Source organism: Sesamum indicum, linkage group LG9 (assembly GCF_026168435.1).
Source record: "Sesamum indicum cultivar Baizhima isolate 11 linkage group LG9, ASM2616843v1, whole genome shotgun sequence".
NCBI lineage: Eukaryota > Viridiplantae > Streptophyta > Magnoliopsida > Lamiales > Pedaliaceae > Sesamum > Sesamum indicum.
The window spans coordinates 2,835,641-2,850,876 of NC_142665.1; the positions used below are offsets into that span (position 1 = coordinate 2,835,641).

General features: G+C 32.3%; 2 protein-coding genes across 3 annotated transcripts; one reads left to right on the forward strand and one right to left on the reverse strand.

Annotated features, from left to right (window-relative positions):
• Window positions 1–1,657: 1,657 nt before the first annotated feature.
• On the reverse strand, window positions 1,658–7,769 carry LOC105170362 (calcium-transporting ATPase 4, endoplasmic reticulum-type). Of its 2 annotated transcripts, none has more exons than XM_020696809.2 (9): window positions 7,521–7,769; window positions 5,831–7,311; window positions 5,394–5,466; window positions 5,186–5,307; window positions 4,572–4,853; window positions 4,088–4,471; window positions 3,853–3,962; window positions 2,608–2,836; window positions 1,658–2,518 (listed from the first exon to the last, which is right to left on the reverse strand). In XM_020696809.2, the coding sequence occupies exons 2-9, from the start codon at window positions 7,259–7,261 to the stop codon at window positions 1,937–1,939; spliced, it is 3,213 nt and encodes a 1,070-aa protein (XP_020552468.1). In that variant the 5' UTR covers window positions 7,262–7,311; window positions 7,521–7,769; the 3' UTR covers window positions 1,658–1,936. The 2 variants fall into 2 exon arrangements, with proteins under 2 accessions (XP_020552468.1, XP_011089397.1); XM_011091095.3 differs by having other exon boundaries at window positions 7,518–7,769.
• Window positions 7,770–13,286: 5,517 nt separating this feature from the next.
• LOC105170830 (uncharacterized) lies at window positions 13,287–13,649 on the forward strand. Its single transcript, XM_011091751.1, has one exon. The coding sequence runs from the start codon at window positions 13,287–13,289 to the stop codon at window positions 13,647–13,649; it is 363 nt and encodes a 120-aa protein (XP_011090053.1).
• The last annotated feature ends 1,587 nt before the right edge of the window (window positions 13,650–15,236 follow it).

The following is a 15,236-nucleotide window of genomic DNA, read 5'->3' on the forward strand; positions in this document are numbered from 1 at the left end:
AATAAAAATTATTGTAATTTTTAATCCCAATGTAATTATTTCTCATCTAATTACTTATTATGTTCATTATAATTTTTTCCTCATTAACATTGAGAATGGGATTAATTTTGAAATTTGACTACTTATGAGCAATTATGCGTCCAAACGTCATAATCATTTTATCTAATTTAATTATCTCATAATCAATTATGACATCAATGAACCAAATTGAGCCTGACAATTTTATTTTGTTATTAGTATAGCTGTTCAATTATTTTCTTTTCAAAATTCCAACTTTTCTTTTAATTCTCTCTCTCTATTAATTATTTCAAGTATTATATATATATATGATAGAACTCTTCTTCATTAATACATAAAAAAGAACATAAATACTAGTTTTATTTAAAATATATTTATACAAATCATGTGCCACACACCTCTAGCATATATTATAAATTATATATTTCCATTACTTTGTATCTAGTGTTTTAGTAGTTTGATTTACAGTCTACACTTTCATCATCCAAATATCCGTCCATAATACAATCGATTAGCTAATTAGCTTTTTACAGTTTGACGCGGATTACCTCCAGATTTTGAGAATTTACATAACATTTTCGTTTCTTTTATGAATTACAAAAAAAAATGTCAAGATATGCACTTTTTACATTCAAGTAATACTGACCTTATTTAAGCATATAATGAACTCATGATAATTATTTATTATTTTTGGATCAACAGTTCACATAAAATCGTACAACTCAACTAAATACTAACCCTTCATGCCCATGTACAATTTTTGCTATCTTATGATTTCTTAATGTGAATTACAACCACACAGGTGTTCCAATGTGATTCATAATTTATTACATTGCAATTCACTTTTTCAAGATTCAAACTTACCTAAGCACATTTACATCTTTTCTCAGCTAAATTAGACCCCAATTGACTTAGTAAGCTCACACACATCAAACTTAGTATTTTTTCAAGCTTTGATGGCTTTCTTTAGGAACATAAAAACTAAGTACAAAGACATATTTGTGCCACATAATTTAAAAGAGAAACATCCAAACTCTGAATTCATTATGTGTCCTTATCATTCAGTAACGTCAGTTTAACTTGAATTGGAAATCGGTTAGAATGGGACAATTTAATCCGTCGGGAAAAAGCAACCATTAGATGCTTACAACTTTAAACCTATGGTGAGAGATTAGAGACCAATAAATATTAGTGGAAAGCGCTATACATCTCTTTCAAGTGGAAATTCTAATTCAAATTAAATTCGATTAAAATTTAAATTAATTATATAACAAATATATTATTATTAATTGTATAATTAATGTAATTTTTTTAAAAAATTATAATTATATCTGTAGTCATCAATCATAAAATGTGAGACAAAAATACCTAGTCCAGGGGTAATCTAGACATTTCCGTTTCCTATAGTTTTTGTCAGAAACACAAACCTAATCCACATGAGTAGGGACCAAAGCGAAGGCCCCACGTGGTAGTTCTGGTACCCTCTAATTGGGAAACCGTTACAACTTACACAAATGTAACGAGGACTGTGATGAGAAATGAAAAAGAAATAAGAAAATTGGTTGAATGTGACAATTTGGCGCCAAATATGTCACCATTCCATGCTCCTACAACATAAAGATGAATGAAATCAGAGAGCTTCTCCAGAAAAAGGTTTTTCTTTGCCTCACTCAGATATAAATGAGTTCTGCCCACAATTACAGGGACATCATTGGGTTAAACAAAACTAGTTAACATCAGAAAAATAATACAGTTTCTAACCAATCTATCAAATCCCAAGGTCCATAAGCAAAACCCCGTGGTTCTGTACCTATATCAAGGGTGGACAAACTGGCATTCACCGTTTCGACCCCCCTTTTCAAGCTCATAAATATACCATGCTCACAAAGTCTCAAGTTTAATTCTGTAGTTTTTGACTTCATTCCGCCTTTTGCTTAGATGATCTTCTTCCACTTGATGTTCGGATTCCGCTCGTACATCTACCAATAAACTTGAGTACCTCATCAATTAATATGACGGGAAAAGCCACAGCCAATACCAACAACCATTCATTTAGGCTCAATGGTACGATGCCAAATATCTGAGCAAGGAAAGGCACGTATAGGATCAGGAAGTGCAGGCCGAATGAGACAGACATAGCCAAAAGGAGCCACGGGTTGACCCAGGGAGGCATTGATATTAGGCTTCCATCTTCGGATAGAGCATTGAGTGAATTAAACATCTCTATTGCAACGAGCACAGAGAGGGAGAGAGTCATAGCCTTGATTTTGCCTGTTTGGAAGTAGTCACATGGATCATCAAATTTGAATGTCTGAGTTCCAGCTGTGAATGGTGAGACAGAAAAGTTCTGCCAGGTTTGGCACTGTCCCCAGTTGGCAAGCTGGGAGTATGTGACAAGGCTGTGGCCGTCCCCACTAAGGTCAATGCCAAGGAAAGATGAACGAGTATACCATATAATGAATATTCCCACAGTCGCGATACCGACATAAGATCCAATAACCTTCATTCATATAAAGGAACCGTAAGTCAACATTATACAGAGATGTGACTTGTTGAAGTTTGAAAGGAAAGAGAAGATAATTAGCATACCAAATAACGGAACAGAATCCATGGACTGATCAGCGAGTCATCACTTCTTCTAGGTGGCTTCTTCATGATATCCTTGTCCGGTGGATTAAAGCCCAAAGCAGTAGCCGGTGGTCCATCAGTGACCAAGTTGACCCACAGAAGCTGGACAGGTATCAGACCTTCTGGAATGCCTAAAGCAGCTGTCAGAAATATTGAGGCAACCTCACCTATGTTTGAGGAGATCATGTATCTGCAACAAGGAATTGATGAGTTAAATCCAGTTGGAAGTATAATATTAATACTAAAGTGTTATTTCAAACATTATTTACGGCATGCTGAAAAGAAAAATATTCTTCTCCCTTCTTTTTCCCATCTTTAACTGGACAAACTAAAGTAGCATTCATTACAAGGCCTGGTCTGGCTAACTCGGCTTTACTCATAAAATCATTTCACCATCAACTTCTAAAATGTCAATTTCTGACAATGTCATCCATATGTTACTCAACAGTCAAATCGATTTTTAATATCACCTCTTTTACCCCCATCATTACTGCAATGGGAATGGCATCTGGACTTTTAAAACAATTGTTATTTGGGTGTTAATTCATTCTAATCTTCGTGGTTTTGCCTATAGAGAATTGTCCATCATCACTCTGCACCACTCTTGGAAAACCACATTTCCCCAATGTGGTTTGCTTTCCATCAATTCTGATTGCTAGTCATTAAGGTTATAACTAAATACTCGAACATAGTTAACCTAAGTGTAAAAATAAAAAAGATTAGCACGGAATTTCACATTGCACACCTATTTGACAAGATGCCATATTAACCATGCCACGTTAGAAAGCACCTTTAAAGTTCCTCCGGACACATAATCTAATTAGGAATTGCATAATATTACGTATAAGTCGTTCATTTAAAATAATTAAATACCGTGATACATTTGGACAATATCAATTACAGGAAATTAGCTCCGATACTAATAACTGCTGCTCTCCTATTACCAAATATACTTGACAAAATGCAAATAAACAAAATCTGATGGTCAAATATATGCCCTCAAGTAGATCCCCGTCAACTTTTCACCTCTGATTTACTATATCCCCTAACTAGCTATATTCTGAACGACAAATGTCACAAACAATTAATAGAAAGAACTGATAAGTAAATCACAATCCTTCAGAACATAAAATCTAAGAGTCAATATATTGTAGCATATAAGCTAGTGAAGACGATGGAAAATAAAAGATTAGTATAAAATATGACCTGATGAAGGCCTTCATGTTATTGTAAATGGATCTGCCTTCGCCAACAGCAGCAACAATTGTGCTGAAATTATCATCCGCTAAAACCATATCAGAAGCTTCCTTTGCAACCTGTAGAGAAAAGGATGAGATCGAGAAATTAAAAAGGAATTGGATAAATTACTGATTGAACACCAAATATCGTATTGTTTCCGTTAGAAAAGCAAAAAGTCTATGCAATACACTGAGACAAATACCTCTGTCCCTGCAATGCCCATAGCAATCCCAATATCGGCCAATTTCAAGGCAGGTGCGTCATTCACTCCATCCCCAGTCATTGCAACAACTTCACCAAAATCCTTGAGCAACCTCACTATTTCTTGTTTATGCCTTGGTTCAGCCCTTGAGAAAAGAAGCCCTCCACTTTGATTAAGATGACTTTCTTTGTCTTGTCTAGATAGCTCCATAAACTCTCTTCCCGTTAAGCTTTTTGAGCTGATATTTTCATGGCGCCCAAAAACACCTATTTCACGACAAATTGCTTCAGCTGTATCTTTGTTATCTCCTGTAATTACCATAACACGAATGCCGGCCGTTCTGCAATCCTCGAGTGCTTGAGGGACTTCTTTCCGAGGAGGATCCTTGACAATTTAAAGAATGTCGTAGTATTCACTTAGAATTTTCATACCATAACAATGAGTTCACAAAAGAATTAAGAATAAATAAAAAAAGCCAACTCACTCTTAAACCAGCCAAGCCAACAAAAACTAATTTGCTCTCAATTGAGGAATAATTTGCAGGGTTCAATAAGAGCTCGTGAGCTGGATGGTCTTCTTCACCATTATATGTAGCAAATTCTGGGAGATCATCCTTGTATGCAAAACCCAGAACTCGTAATGCACTTGTTGACATTTCCTGAAGGCTTTTCAGTATAGCTTCCCTTAGACTTTGATCAAGTTCTACAATAGAGCCATCTAGAAATTGCACAAACTTGCTTCTTTCCAACAATGTCTCCACTGCACCCTGCACAATTTAGCACTGACTTCCTGAATTACTGAACAAAGATGAAACAGAAATACACAAAAGAGAATGAAAAGTTTGCAGAACCCAAGTAAATCAGTTTAAATATATTCTATATACAGTGACATACAAATAAATGAACTTGTTCACAGGAAGAGAACAAATATTTCCAACCCATTGGCTAATCCAGAAGTAACCCAAAAAGAAGTTCCAGGAAGGTAATAATGAAATTGAAGAACAAATGAAGTCTTCTTTTTAGTAATCCCTATCTAGCCGTTAGATCCTAAATATGAGAAGCAGAGCAGTAGCAAATGCCAAATGGAACAAGAACCTACCTTTACAAGTAACGACTTTTTTCCAGTGCCAGAATTCACAATGACTCCCATGGATTTTCTATCACGATCAAACTCAAGGGTGGCAATCCGCTGGTCAATTTTATTCCATGCGTACGAGCACCCTACATGATTCAATTGAAAATTGCACATGAGCATGGAAAATCAACAGATCACACAACAGTTTCAGTAAGGAAGCAGGAAAACTTACTTAGAGCACCATCATAGCCCGAGGAGGGGCCTAAATGCAATTCATCTGGAAGGCCCATTTTCTCAACTAGAACCTGAAAATTAAATCTGTCAGGTGTATATCCTTCATGAAGATATGACGATCCAGTTCTAGTCAGAAACAAGAAGGTATAACAAAGAGCTACTAATATATCTCACAAAATTATGCAAAACGAAAATACATGATACAGAGAAAAGAATTGCTACAATCCAATAACTAACAGCAATTACAGGCACAGCCAAACTTGGGAAGATAGTAGCATCAAAACTTCCAGCAAAACGACACAGTCATAATGCATCATAACTCCACTGAATAACCCAAATAGGGTAGTTGAAAACATTTTACTTATTACTATATCAAAGGAAATAGTGTTCCAAAAATTTACTACATAAAACATCTGAATTGACTGATACACATACCTTAAGTGCAGCCTCAGTCGGCATCCCATTGGCCACATAATGTCCAGATTTATCATGGCCAGATTTTTCTATGTCGGCATCATTACAAATAGCAGCAATTTTAGCAATCATTTGAAGGTTAGGATCTAACTGACCAGCAGGCCAGTTTTCTATTTTCCCATCGAATGGATCATAGGTAGTTCCTTGCACATTAAAGGATCGCAGAACATTTGCCTTCGAACCCATAGCAACGAGCTTAGCCACTGCCATCTGATTAGTAGTCAGAGTACCAGTCTTATCAGAGCAAATCACAGTTGTGCAACCAAGGGTTTCAACACTAGGCAACTTGCGAACCAGTGCATTCTTAGCAGCCATCTTGCGTGTGCCAAGAGCCAAGCAAGTTGTGATAACTGCAGGCAAACCTTCAGGAATAGCAGCCACTGCCAATGCTACAGCAATCTCAAAGTAATATGTGCACTTCTCAAATGAGAACTTGAAATTCCTTGGCCACCCATCAACAAACTCCCACGAAAGGAAGTACTTCACATTGATCAGCCAAACCAAAGTGCAGATAGCTCCAATGATAGCAGTTAAAGTCTCTCCAAACTCATTCAACTTCTTCTTCAAAGGCGTATCATCGTCGCTCTGCGATGCTTCATGAATCTGTGAATGCACCTTCCCTATCTCTGTACTCATTCCAGTCTGAGTTACCAAACAAATACAATTCCCATTCACCACTGTTGTTCCAGCAAACACCATACACTTCTTCCCCTGAATATCAACATCCTCTGCAACAGCCTTAGTACTCTTGCTAACCGCCTCACTCTCTCCCGTCAATGACCCCTGTTCAACCCGAAGGGTCGAGCTAATCAAGCTTATAACTCTCATATCTGCTGGAACTTTATCCCCCACTCTCAACTCCACAATGTCTCCAGGAACTAGCTCCTTTGCAGGCAAATTAGAAATCCTTCTACCCTCACGAATAACTGATGCATGTTCCGACTGGATTTCCTTCAATGCGTCCAGTGCTTTTTCTGCATTGTTCTCCTGCCAAACCCCCACAATGGCATTCACAATCAATATCAAAAATATAACCAATGGCTCGACAAATGCTGTGATCTCCATCTCTCCGCCTTCCTCCCCATCATACCATGCCAATACAAAGGAAATCACTGCTGCCACCAACAAAATCCTGACTAGTGTATCATTAAACTGATCCAGAATCAACCTAAAAATTGAAGGTCCGTCATGTTTATCCAACTCATTTAATCCATAGATCTGCTTCCGTTTTTCAACCTCATCCCCTGACAATCCATAGTCCCTGCTTACTTGATACTTCTCCTCACACTCTCTCACATCTTTCGACCATGCCGCATAATAATCCCCTTTCGGCTCCTTCCCAGCCCCACCCAAATCCTCACTCCTACCATAATTCTGCCCTCCTTTTCCCATCAATCGTCAATCCAAAGCTCACCAAGTCAGCAAATCCGACGCAAGTCAACCTGAAAAAAAAATAAAAAATCAATGCATAAACACCATAATACAAACTTAATAAAATCAATCAATCAATAAGAACCGCCCTAAACCAAACAAAAAATTCTCCAACTTCACGATCTACAGGTAAATCATCACTACACATCATAAAAACCAAACTTCAAAAAGTAAAATAAAAAATAAAACCCTAATCACAAAGATAACACCCACTCACCACCTCGAGTTGAACTCAGCGGCTCCCCAGTTGCTCCAACACCGTACGTAACGCTTGCGTTACGGGTCCAAAATTCTACCAGAACCGAGGAGAAGTCGATTAGAAAGTGAAAAGAGTTGAAATTTCTCTCTCTAGAAACCGCTAGAGAGGGTTTGTTATTTATTGGAGAAGTGTTTGGGTGTGTGAGGGAATCGAAAAAAGCAGAGATCTGTGTTCCTTATAATACGACAAGGTACAAGCAGCAATGCGTGAGAGGGCCTCCGTTAAGCTTCTCCGTACCTTCTCCCCTAAACCTTTCCTTATAACTATTATTTTCTTTTTCAAATTCTTGCTATCTCCACTCCTCCTACAAATTTCAATAACGCACGATGTCCTCACAAATGACACAATTGCCCTCAGCTCCCTTAGTCCAATTCTAGGATTTTTTTAATATATAAATATATTTGGGTAAATTTCATTTTACCCCCCCTACTCTCGTGATCTCACTTTATACCCTCGTGCTTTCAGTTATATCACTTAAATATTCCTAAGAAATAATTAGACAATGTATTCCTAAGAAATTCAGAAAAATAACTGCCATTGTTACCAATCTATGAATGCTTTTTTTTTTTTTTTTGGTAAAGTAATACCATTGTCCTAATTATAATATTGTTCTTGTAATATTATAAAAATCTTATGCTTCTTATCTAATTATAAAAAAATATTAATTGCAATACTGATACGATTTTGACTCAATCAGTGTCTCGTTATACAAGATATTGTCTGCTCTAACTTTGTAGAAGCTTTACGAATTTTTCATAAAAAGGCTCCTCGTCATGAATAGGAAGTTTTGGGGTTTATAAGCCACTTAAACTCCTCGTCTGCAATCAATATGAGACGCTTTGCCTACATTAAATACAAAGTGTGTTTATACTAAAAATAAGTTTGCATAATTTGTATATGGTAGTAATTGTATAATAATCATTTACCATTATGATTTTAAAAATTATTTTACTACTCGAATTATAGTAGTAATGTAGAGATGTTAGAAAGTACGAAAAAGAGTTTCATCATTTTCTCATAAATAATTTATTTTATAAGTTCCATTAAACTATATTTCATATAAAAAGAATGTATGGGGTTAGGTGATATTGCAATAATTAAAAGTCACTAAATAATAATATTATTAATTTAATTAATAATATTTTTGTTGCAATTAGTAGAAAAGATACAAAATACCAGGGGCAAATTAGGTATCCACAAAGTAACAAAGACGTGCGCCTCACAAATTGGGGAGTGGGGACAGCACATCTCTCTGTTTCCCGGAGTTCGGCTCACATCAAGCACCTTTTTCGTGTGTGGATCACGTTCCACATAAGTTCAACCAACGGGAAAGCCCCACGTAGAAACTCTCTTAAGCTGATATACGTGGCGAGAGGGAATTGGTCGATACGTGGGCGAAGGGGTACAGCAGTTGCACAGGGGATCAACTGACCTTGAGGAGGTGAATTAAATAGGGGGGGAGGAAGTTTCGAGGTGGTTGCCTTGAGGCGAAGAAAATGGGACAGCCGCAACGGCGACGTTTCGGGATACAAAGCATATTCTCTCTTCAATGCATTGCTTCTCTTTTGCTCTTTCCATTTTCATTTTTTTACTCATTGGGCTTCGTGCAGTTAGGATTGTTTTTTATTTTAATTATTTATATTTTTATATTCTATTTCTTCTAGCAAAAATTTTATTTTATATATATTTATACTAAAATAAAAAGAAAAGTCCATCTACTTTCACAAACGACATTTAATGACACCGCTGCACCAATTATTTATAAAGTCAAAAATAATATTCATGATAAGATAACCAACTTATTCAACTTTTCAAATTACATTAATTGATAAATTATCATTATTATTATTTCTTTCTTTACATTAATGTAATGTATTGATTTATAATTTACTCTTATTTATAATATATTTTAAATTGTATGATTATTTATTGTATGCACGTAAGAACAACGTGCCACAATAGTTAATATGAAAAAGAAATAAATATTTTCACTCACAAATGGTGGTTTATGATACCACTATACTACTTTGTTTGTTGTATCAAAAACACTCTTAAGTTAGTTTCCTTTTCTTTTCTTTCTTTTTATTTTTTGTAATATTATGTGTTAGTTTATATACTTTACTTTTATTCATAATATATTTTAAAATATGAAATATTATTCATTATGTGCAAGCAGGAACAACGTATCAGACGTCTAGTATTAGTTATATTGAAGTGCACTTAATGCGGTGTATAAATTATTTTTATATATATATATAATATTCAACACACTTACATGTATGTATTATTAAAAATTTAAACCTAGCCGCGGACAATTAATAGAATTTATAAATTAAAACATAAATAAAAACATTGACTTTAGATAACCAACCAAAAAAGATCTTACAAGTTAGTGCACTATTCTTTTTATTATATATACAGTAAAACCTCTATAAATTAATAACCTTGGGACCATGAAATTTTATTAATTTAGAGAGATATTAATTTATCGATAAATTAATATTTTATTAATTAAAAGAGAGATTTTTTAAATTTTCAGCAAATTTAGTACATATATATTGAAAATAAATAAATTCATATATGTTTCATTGATTATATTCAAGCAACAATTAACTATTATATTCATAGACACATGTATCAATTCATTGGAATTACTTAAATATACATGTTTACATCAATTCGTTGCACTTAAATAACTATTATAACCAATTAAATATATTCATACATGATGAATGAAACATATACTACATAAATCTCAATATGATAATAAAATAATTCATAACACCCAACCATGTCTTCTCATCTAAAAGGCATCGCAAAATTATCCATGAATGATCAAATGCGTAAAGCATTACAGATTTCATATTTTAGTAAATTATCATAATATTTATAATTGTAATATTTATGAATTATTAATTTAGAGTTTTAATGGGACCTAATATTTATAAAGGAATTTTCTGAAAAATTATTATTTTATTATCTTATCGAATTTGATGATTTTTTACAAAGGCCCAAGTCGGGACCGGAGGATTTTATTATTTTAGAGAGTTTATTAATTTATAGAGTATTAATTTATAGAGGTTTTACTGTACTAGCTGTCATGACACACCATTTTTACGTGCATATAATAATAACATTTTATGTTGTAAAATATATCATAAAAAGAAATAATATAAATTTTTCATCGTTATATTTCTAAAAAAAAGAAAAAAAAATCAAATAAGGGGTATTATTGGCATAATAATAAACTCGGTGTTGTTGTATCATAACCGCCATTTGTGAGAGAAAAATACCTTTTCTTTTTATATAGTATAGATACATTATTTTATTTATATATATTAAAAAAACCTAAAGAGAATAAGAGGATAAAAAACATAGGAGAAAAAAGATAAAATAAGAAAATAACTTTTATGAGTAAAATAGGTAGTGCGTTTAGTATTTAGGATAAATTATATTGACATTTCTTAAGGTTATGTCGAATTATATAAATACTCTGTGTCTTTTGCAAAGTTATAGCTACACAGTCTGAGGGTTGTTAGTATAAGTATTGTATTTAAATAGGGGGTATAATTATAATTACAATTATAACCTTAGGAGGTGTGACTGTAACTTTACCACACATAGAAAGTCTTATATATTTTAGTAGTTGACCCGGTGGATGCCAATTTTTGATACCTTGAGGAGGTCTTTACCATTTTTAAATCATAATTATTTATATTGTAAGGAATAATTTATTTCTTATTAGTGCAAGTATGTGTTTGAATAAATTCTGAACTCTTAGACCATTCACAATAAAACCGATATTTCACATTATTTTTTCATTTATTATTTGAAATTCAATCAAATCCATTTTTGGTAGGAATATTATCTCTATCTTTTTCAGTATACCTTTAAATTGGTATGAGCCAACAAAGAAGGACAAAAGAATCCGATTTTTTTTGTTATGTCCGTATTCATAACTCAATTCCTCTTGATAATATTCTTTCACACACACACACATATATATATTGTTATAAAAATAAAAAAATTCAGGATGACAGCTCACAAATTCGTCAGAATTGATTGCATCTACACACAGATATGGGCGTACGTTTAGTCTTATCAAACACCTTAGTAAGAATTCAAACTCACATCGTGGATGAATGTAGTAACGTTCGATCTTAACTATTAGACCGCGATAATAATGATCTCAATAGTGATCCTTTGATAATATTTAATCGGACTTATATTCGACCAAAAATCGATTTACGTAATGAAAAATATGTGGAAAATAATTCAATTATTAACCATTTGCTAACTCAATCCACTCAAAGGCTCCTAATTTTGGCAACTTTTAGCTGCCCAATTTTGAGGGAAATATTTTCACTCTCTTTTGAGCAATTTGCGTCGCAAATTTCATCGTCTTATGATGAAACTGCCAAACCTAATACACGTGTCACGATTGTTCAGAGGTCAAATTCCAATTGTGAATTAAAATTTATTAAGCAGTCGGATCAATTTGAAACCACTTCATCATAATGCTGGAAATAATTTGAAGTTGCGAAATATGTTGTTGGGATGTTTGCAATAATTTTTATTTTTATGATGTGAATAAATTATAAAAAAGATTGTGAATTTGATCGTAATGAAAGTTGGGAGTTAAAAATAAAAATGAAAGTGAAAAAAGAGCTGATATCAAAATATTTGAGAAAATAATTTAATATCTACGATGTTATTTATAAGTTGCAGCAGTTGGTAGAGCACTACAAGAAAATTTGATATTAGTGATAAAATATTAACGGACAATTTTAAAACTATCACTAAAATTAATGACACAACTATGTGTCACCACTATACACGTGTCACAAATTTCATTACTAGATCGTCGCTAAATTATATTTAGCGATAACTTTATGTGCATTTTTTTGTTACTAATTTGTTATCACGACAATATACATATTTTTGTCATTGAATAGATATAATTAATTAGCGACATTATTAAAATCGTGAATTGAATTCTTTTGTAACTAATATTCCATTTTATTTTTTTTTAGTGCAAAGCTGCTTATAACCTGATTGAAATCAGCTTAACTAAGTATTCACAAGTAAAAGTTGTAAAAAAGATATATATATATATATATAATTTATTTTTAATAATAAATTGACAAACACGTATTGTTGGATACACCTCTATATAACTTTGAAACAAGATAATTATCTCTGTAATCAATTTGTTTAATTATTTTTCTGCACGTGCATATTCAAAATTATTACATTTTATCAATTTGATTGATTATGTATTTTTTATTTAATTAAATAAATTACATTCTGTAGCATATATTAACTATTTAGTCCTTAGAGTATGACCTAATAATATATAACTACTAAATGGAATTGGATTAAGGAGTTCCATTTCACAAAAAACATAAAGAGTTGATAAATTGCTGTATTTTAAAAAATATAGGGAGATAAAAATACTAATTATTATTTTATACGGCATAATTTGCCCATTCACATTATCATATAGCTCGATTGCTTGCATTTTTGCCAGCAAAATGTTGGAACCAAATTCAGAAAACAAACCCGAAACCTAAACCAACCAATAATTCTTTCAAAATCCTAAGTGGACTCAAATCCTACATGGAACAGGCAATTACCAATAACCTTTTATGTGTATATATATATATACAAACAAACACATATACATCCGTACATCTGAACTGAACTGAGTTTGTCTCAAGAAAACATATGGCTTCTAACTACGTGAACGGCTCCCCTTTTCCGGCAAGATACACCTTCGCCATTCTCCACAAGTGGCCGGAATCCGACGCCGAGTTCATCCAGTCCATGACCTCCGGTGACGTGGGCAAGGGCGACGCCCAACCCTGCAGGGTGATGGAATGGTTTGCATGCAGGCAGTTGTACTTGAGAAGCTATGTCTTCTCGCGAGAAGAGGATTCTGCGGTCGTGAAGTGCTTCGGCAGGGTTAAAGATAAGGTGGTGGCGGAGAAAAGAAAGAGAAAGTGCGGTGTCGACGGAGGGAGGAAGTCCGGCGGGCTTGTTTTCCGGTGGCTGCTTTCTTGCACCAGCAAGATAGATGTTATTGATTGATGGTAGTGCTTTGCAGAGTTACGTAGGAAATAGGGTATAAAGATTGGAGTATAATAATGTAATTAGAATATATTTGAATAGTTGATTTGAAATTATGAAATCAAATTTCTAATAATAAAGTTTTAATCTGTTTGAATAATTATAAATTTAAAAGATTTAAGATTTCAGCTTTAATTTTGAATCATATGTTTTGTTGAATGTTAATAAATTTTAAATTTTTTCGATATAAAATTATTTAAAATTCTATTTTTTAATCTTTCCATCAAATCCGAATTTATTAATCGAAATATAGAGATAACTGCTTGAATATTAACATACAATATTTTCTTGGTATAAGAAATTTATTTATTTATTGATGAATTAATTATAATTACATACAAATTTTAAATTTAAAAAATTAATGTATGCCAATTACTTAATAGATATATAATTAAAATAATTATAATTTAAATAGATTAATACCTATAGAGTGGTGGGACTTGAATTTATATAAAACCTCTTCATTATTGATTTTTTTTCATTGATTACTAATAATGGAATGTGCACCAAAAGGTTGTACTTAAATTGGTGCATTTTGAAGTTAGGGATTTTAAATCTACAATAATAGTTTTATTTTTAAATTATATTTGAATTAATAAATTTGAAAACCATAACTTTCAAATTCATAATAATATTTCTTTTAGATTTGTGTGAATAATTTTAAATTTATATAATTAATACAATTTGATGATATTTCAGATTTTTTTAATACGGAGTTATTTAGATTTCATCTATTGACGAATTTGGATTTGAGGGAAAAAATTATAGATTTTTTCTTAGAAATAATTAAATCTAAAATCCATTGGTCTTCCACAAAACAAAATTCAAAATGAAAGTTGAAGAATTTGAATTCCTTCGTAATATAAAATTATAGTCCAAATATATTCAAGTGATTTATTATTAAAGATTTACAATTCATACTTTTAAATCCGTCAATCCAAATATACTATAAATTTATAGTGGATCGATAATTTCGCAACATACATGATTTCAAATTCTTTAAAAAAAAAATTAATTATATTTTATAGCACTATAATTGATTTTAAATACATTTAATACGAAGTTATTTAAAATATTTTTTTCAAATTCTTCATTCAAATATAGCAGAAAATAATTATAAAATCACGACAAATTAATTTAGCTTCACTGCAGAAATATTTTCACTTATACTACGAGAGCAATTTTTATTCATATAAAATTATATGATAATTACTCTTTTTAAAATACACATCAATTATATGTCAAATATATTTTATTTAACTTAAATTCCCCCAAAATGAGATCAATCGTGTGCGAGTGACGGTAAAATATCAATCTTACTCATTACAAGTCCAGTTGAGAATCAAATGGCAATTGTTTACTTTAAAATAATAATATTAAATATTTTTTTCTTTAGTAATTTAAATTTTTAGATGCGGTGATCGTTTAATAGAGTATTAAAAATAGGCCAAAGACAATATCTTGAGTTCAAATATCATTGTTCCTTCTTTATTTAAAAAAAAAATAACATAAAGGATTTATATATAATAAATCGTGTTAAAATATTAA

Coding starts and splice junctions, on each gene's coding strand:
- LOC105170362 (XM_020696809.2), bottom strand. CDS start 7,261: ATGGGAAAAGGAGGGCAGAATTATGGTAGGAGTGAGGATTTGGGTGGG. Junction 5,467..5,830: donor CGACTGAGGCTGCACTTAAG/GTATGTGTATCA, acceptor TTTAATTTTCAG/GTTCTAGTTGAGAAAATGGG. Junction 2,837..3,852: donor AACATGAAGGCCTTCATCAG/GTCATATTTTAT, acceptor TCCTTGTTGCAG/ATACATGATCTCCTCAAACA.
- LOC105170830 (XM_011091751.1), top strand. CDS start 13,287: ATGGCTTCTAACTACGTGAACGGCTCCCCTTTTCCGGCAAGATACACC.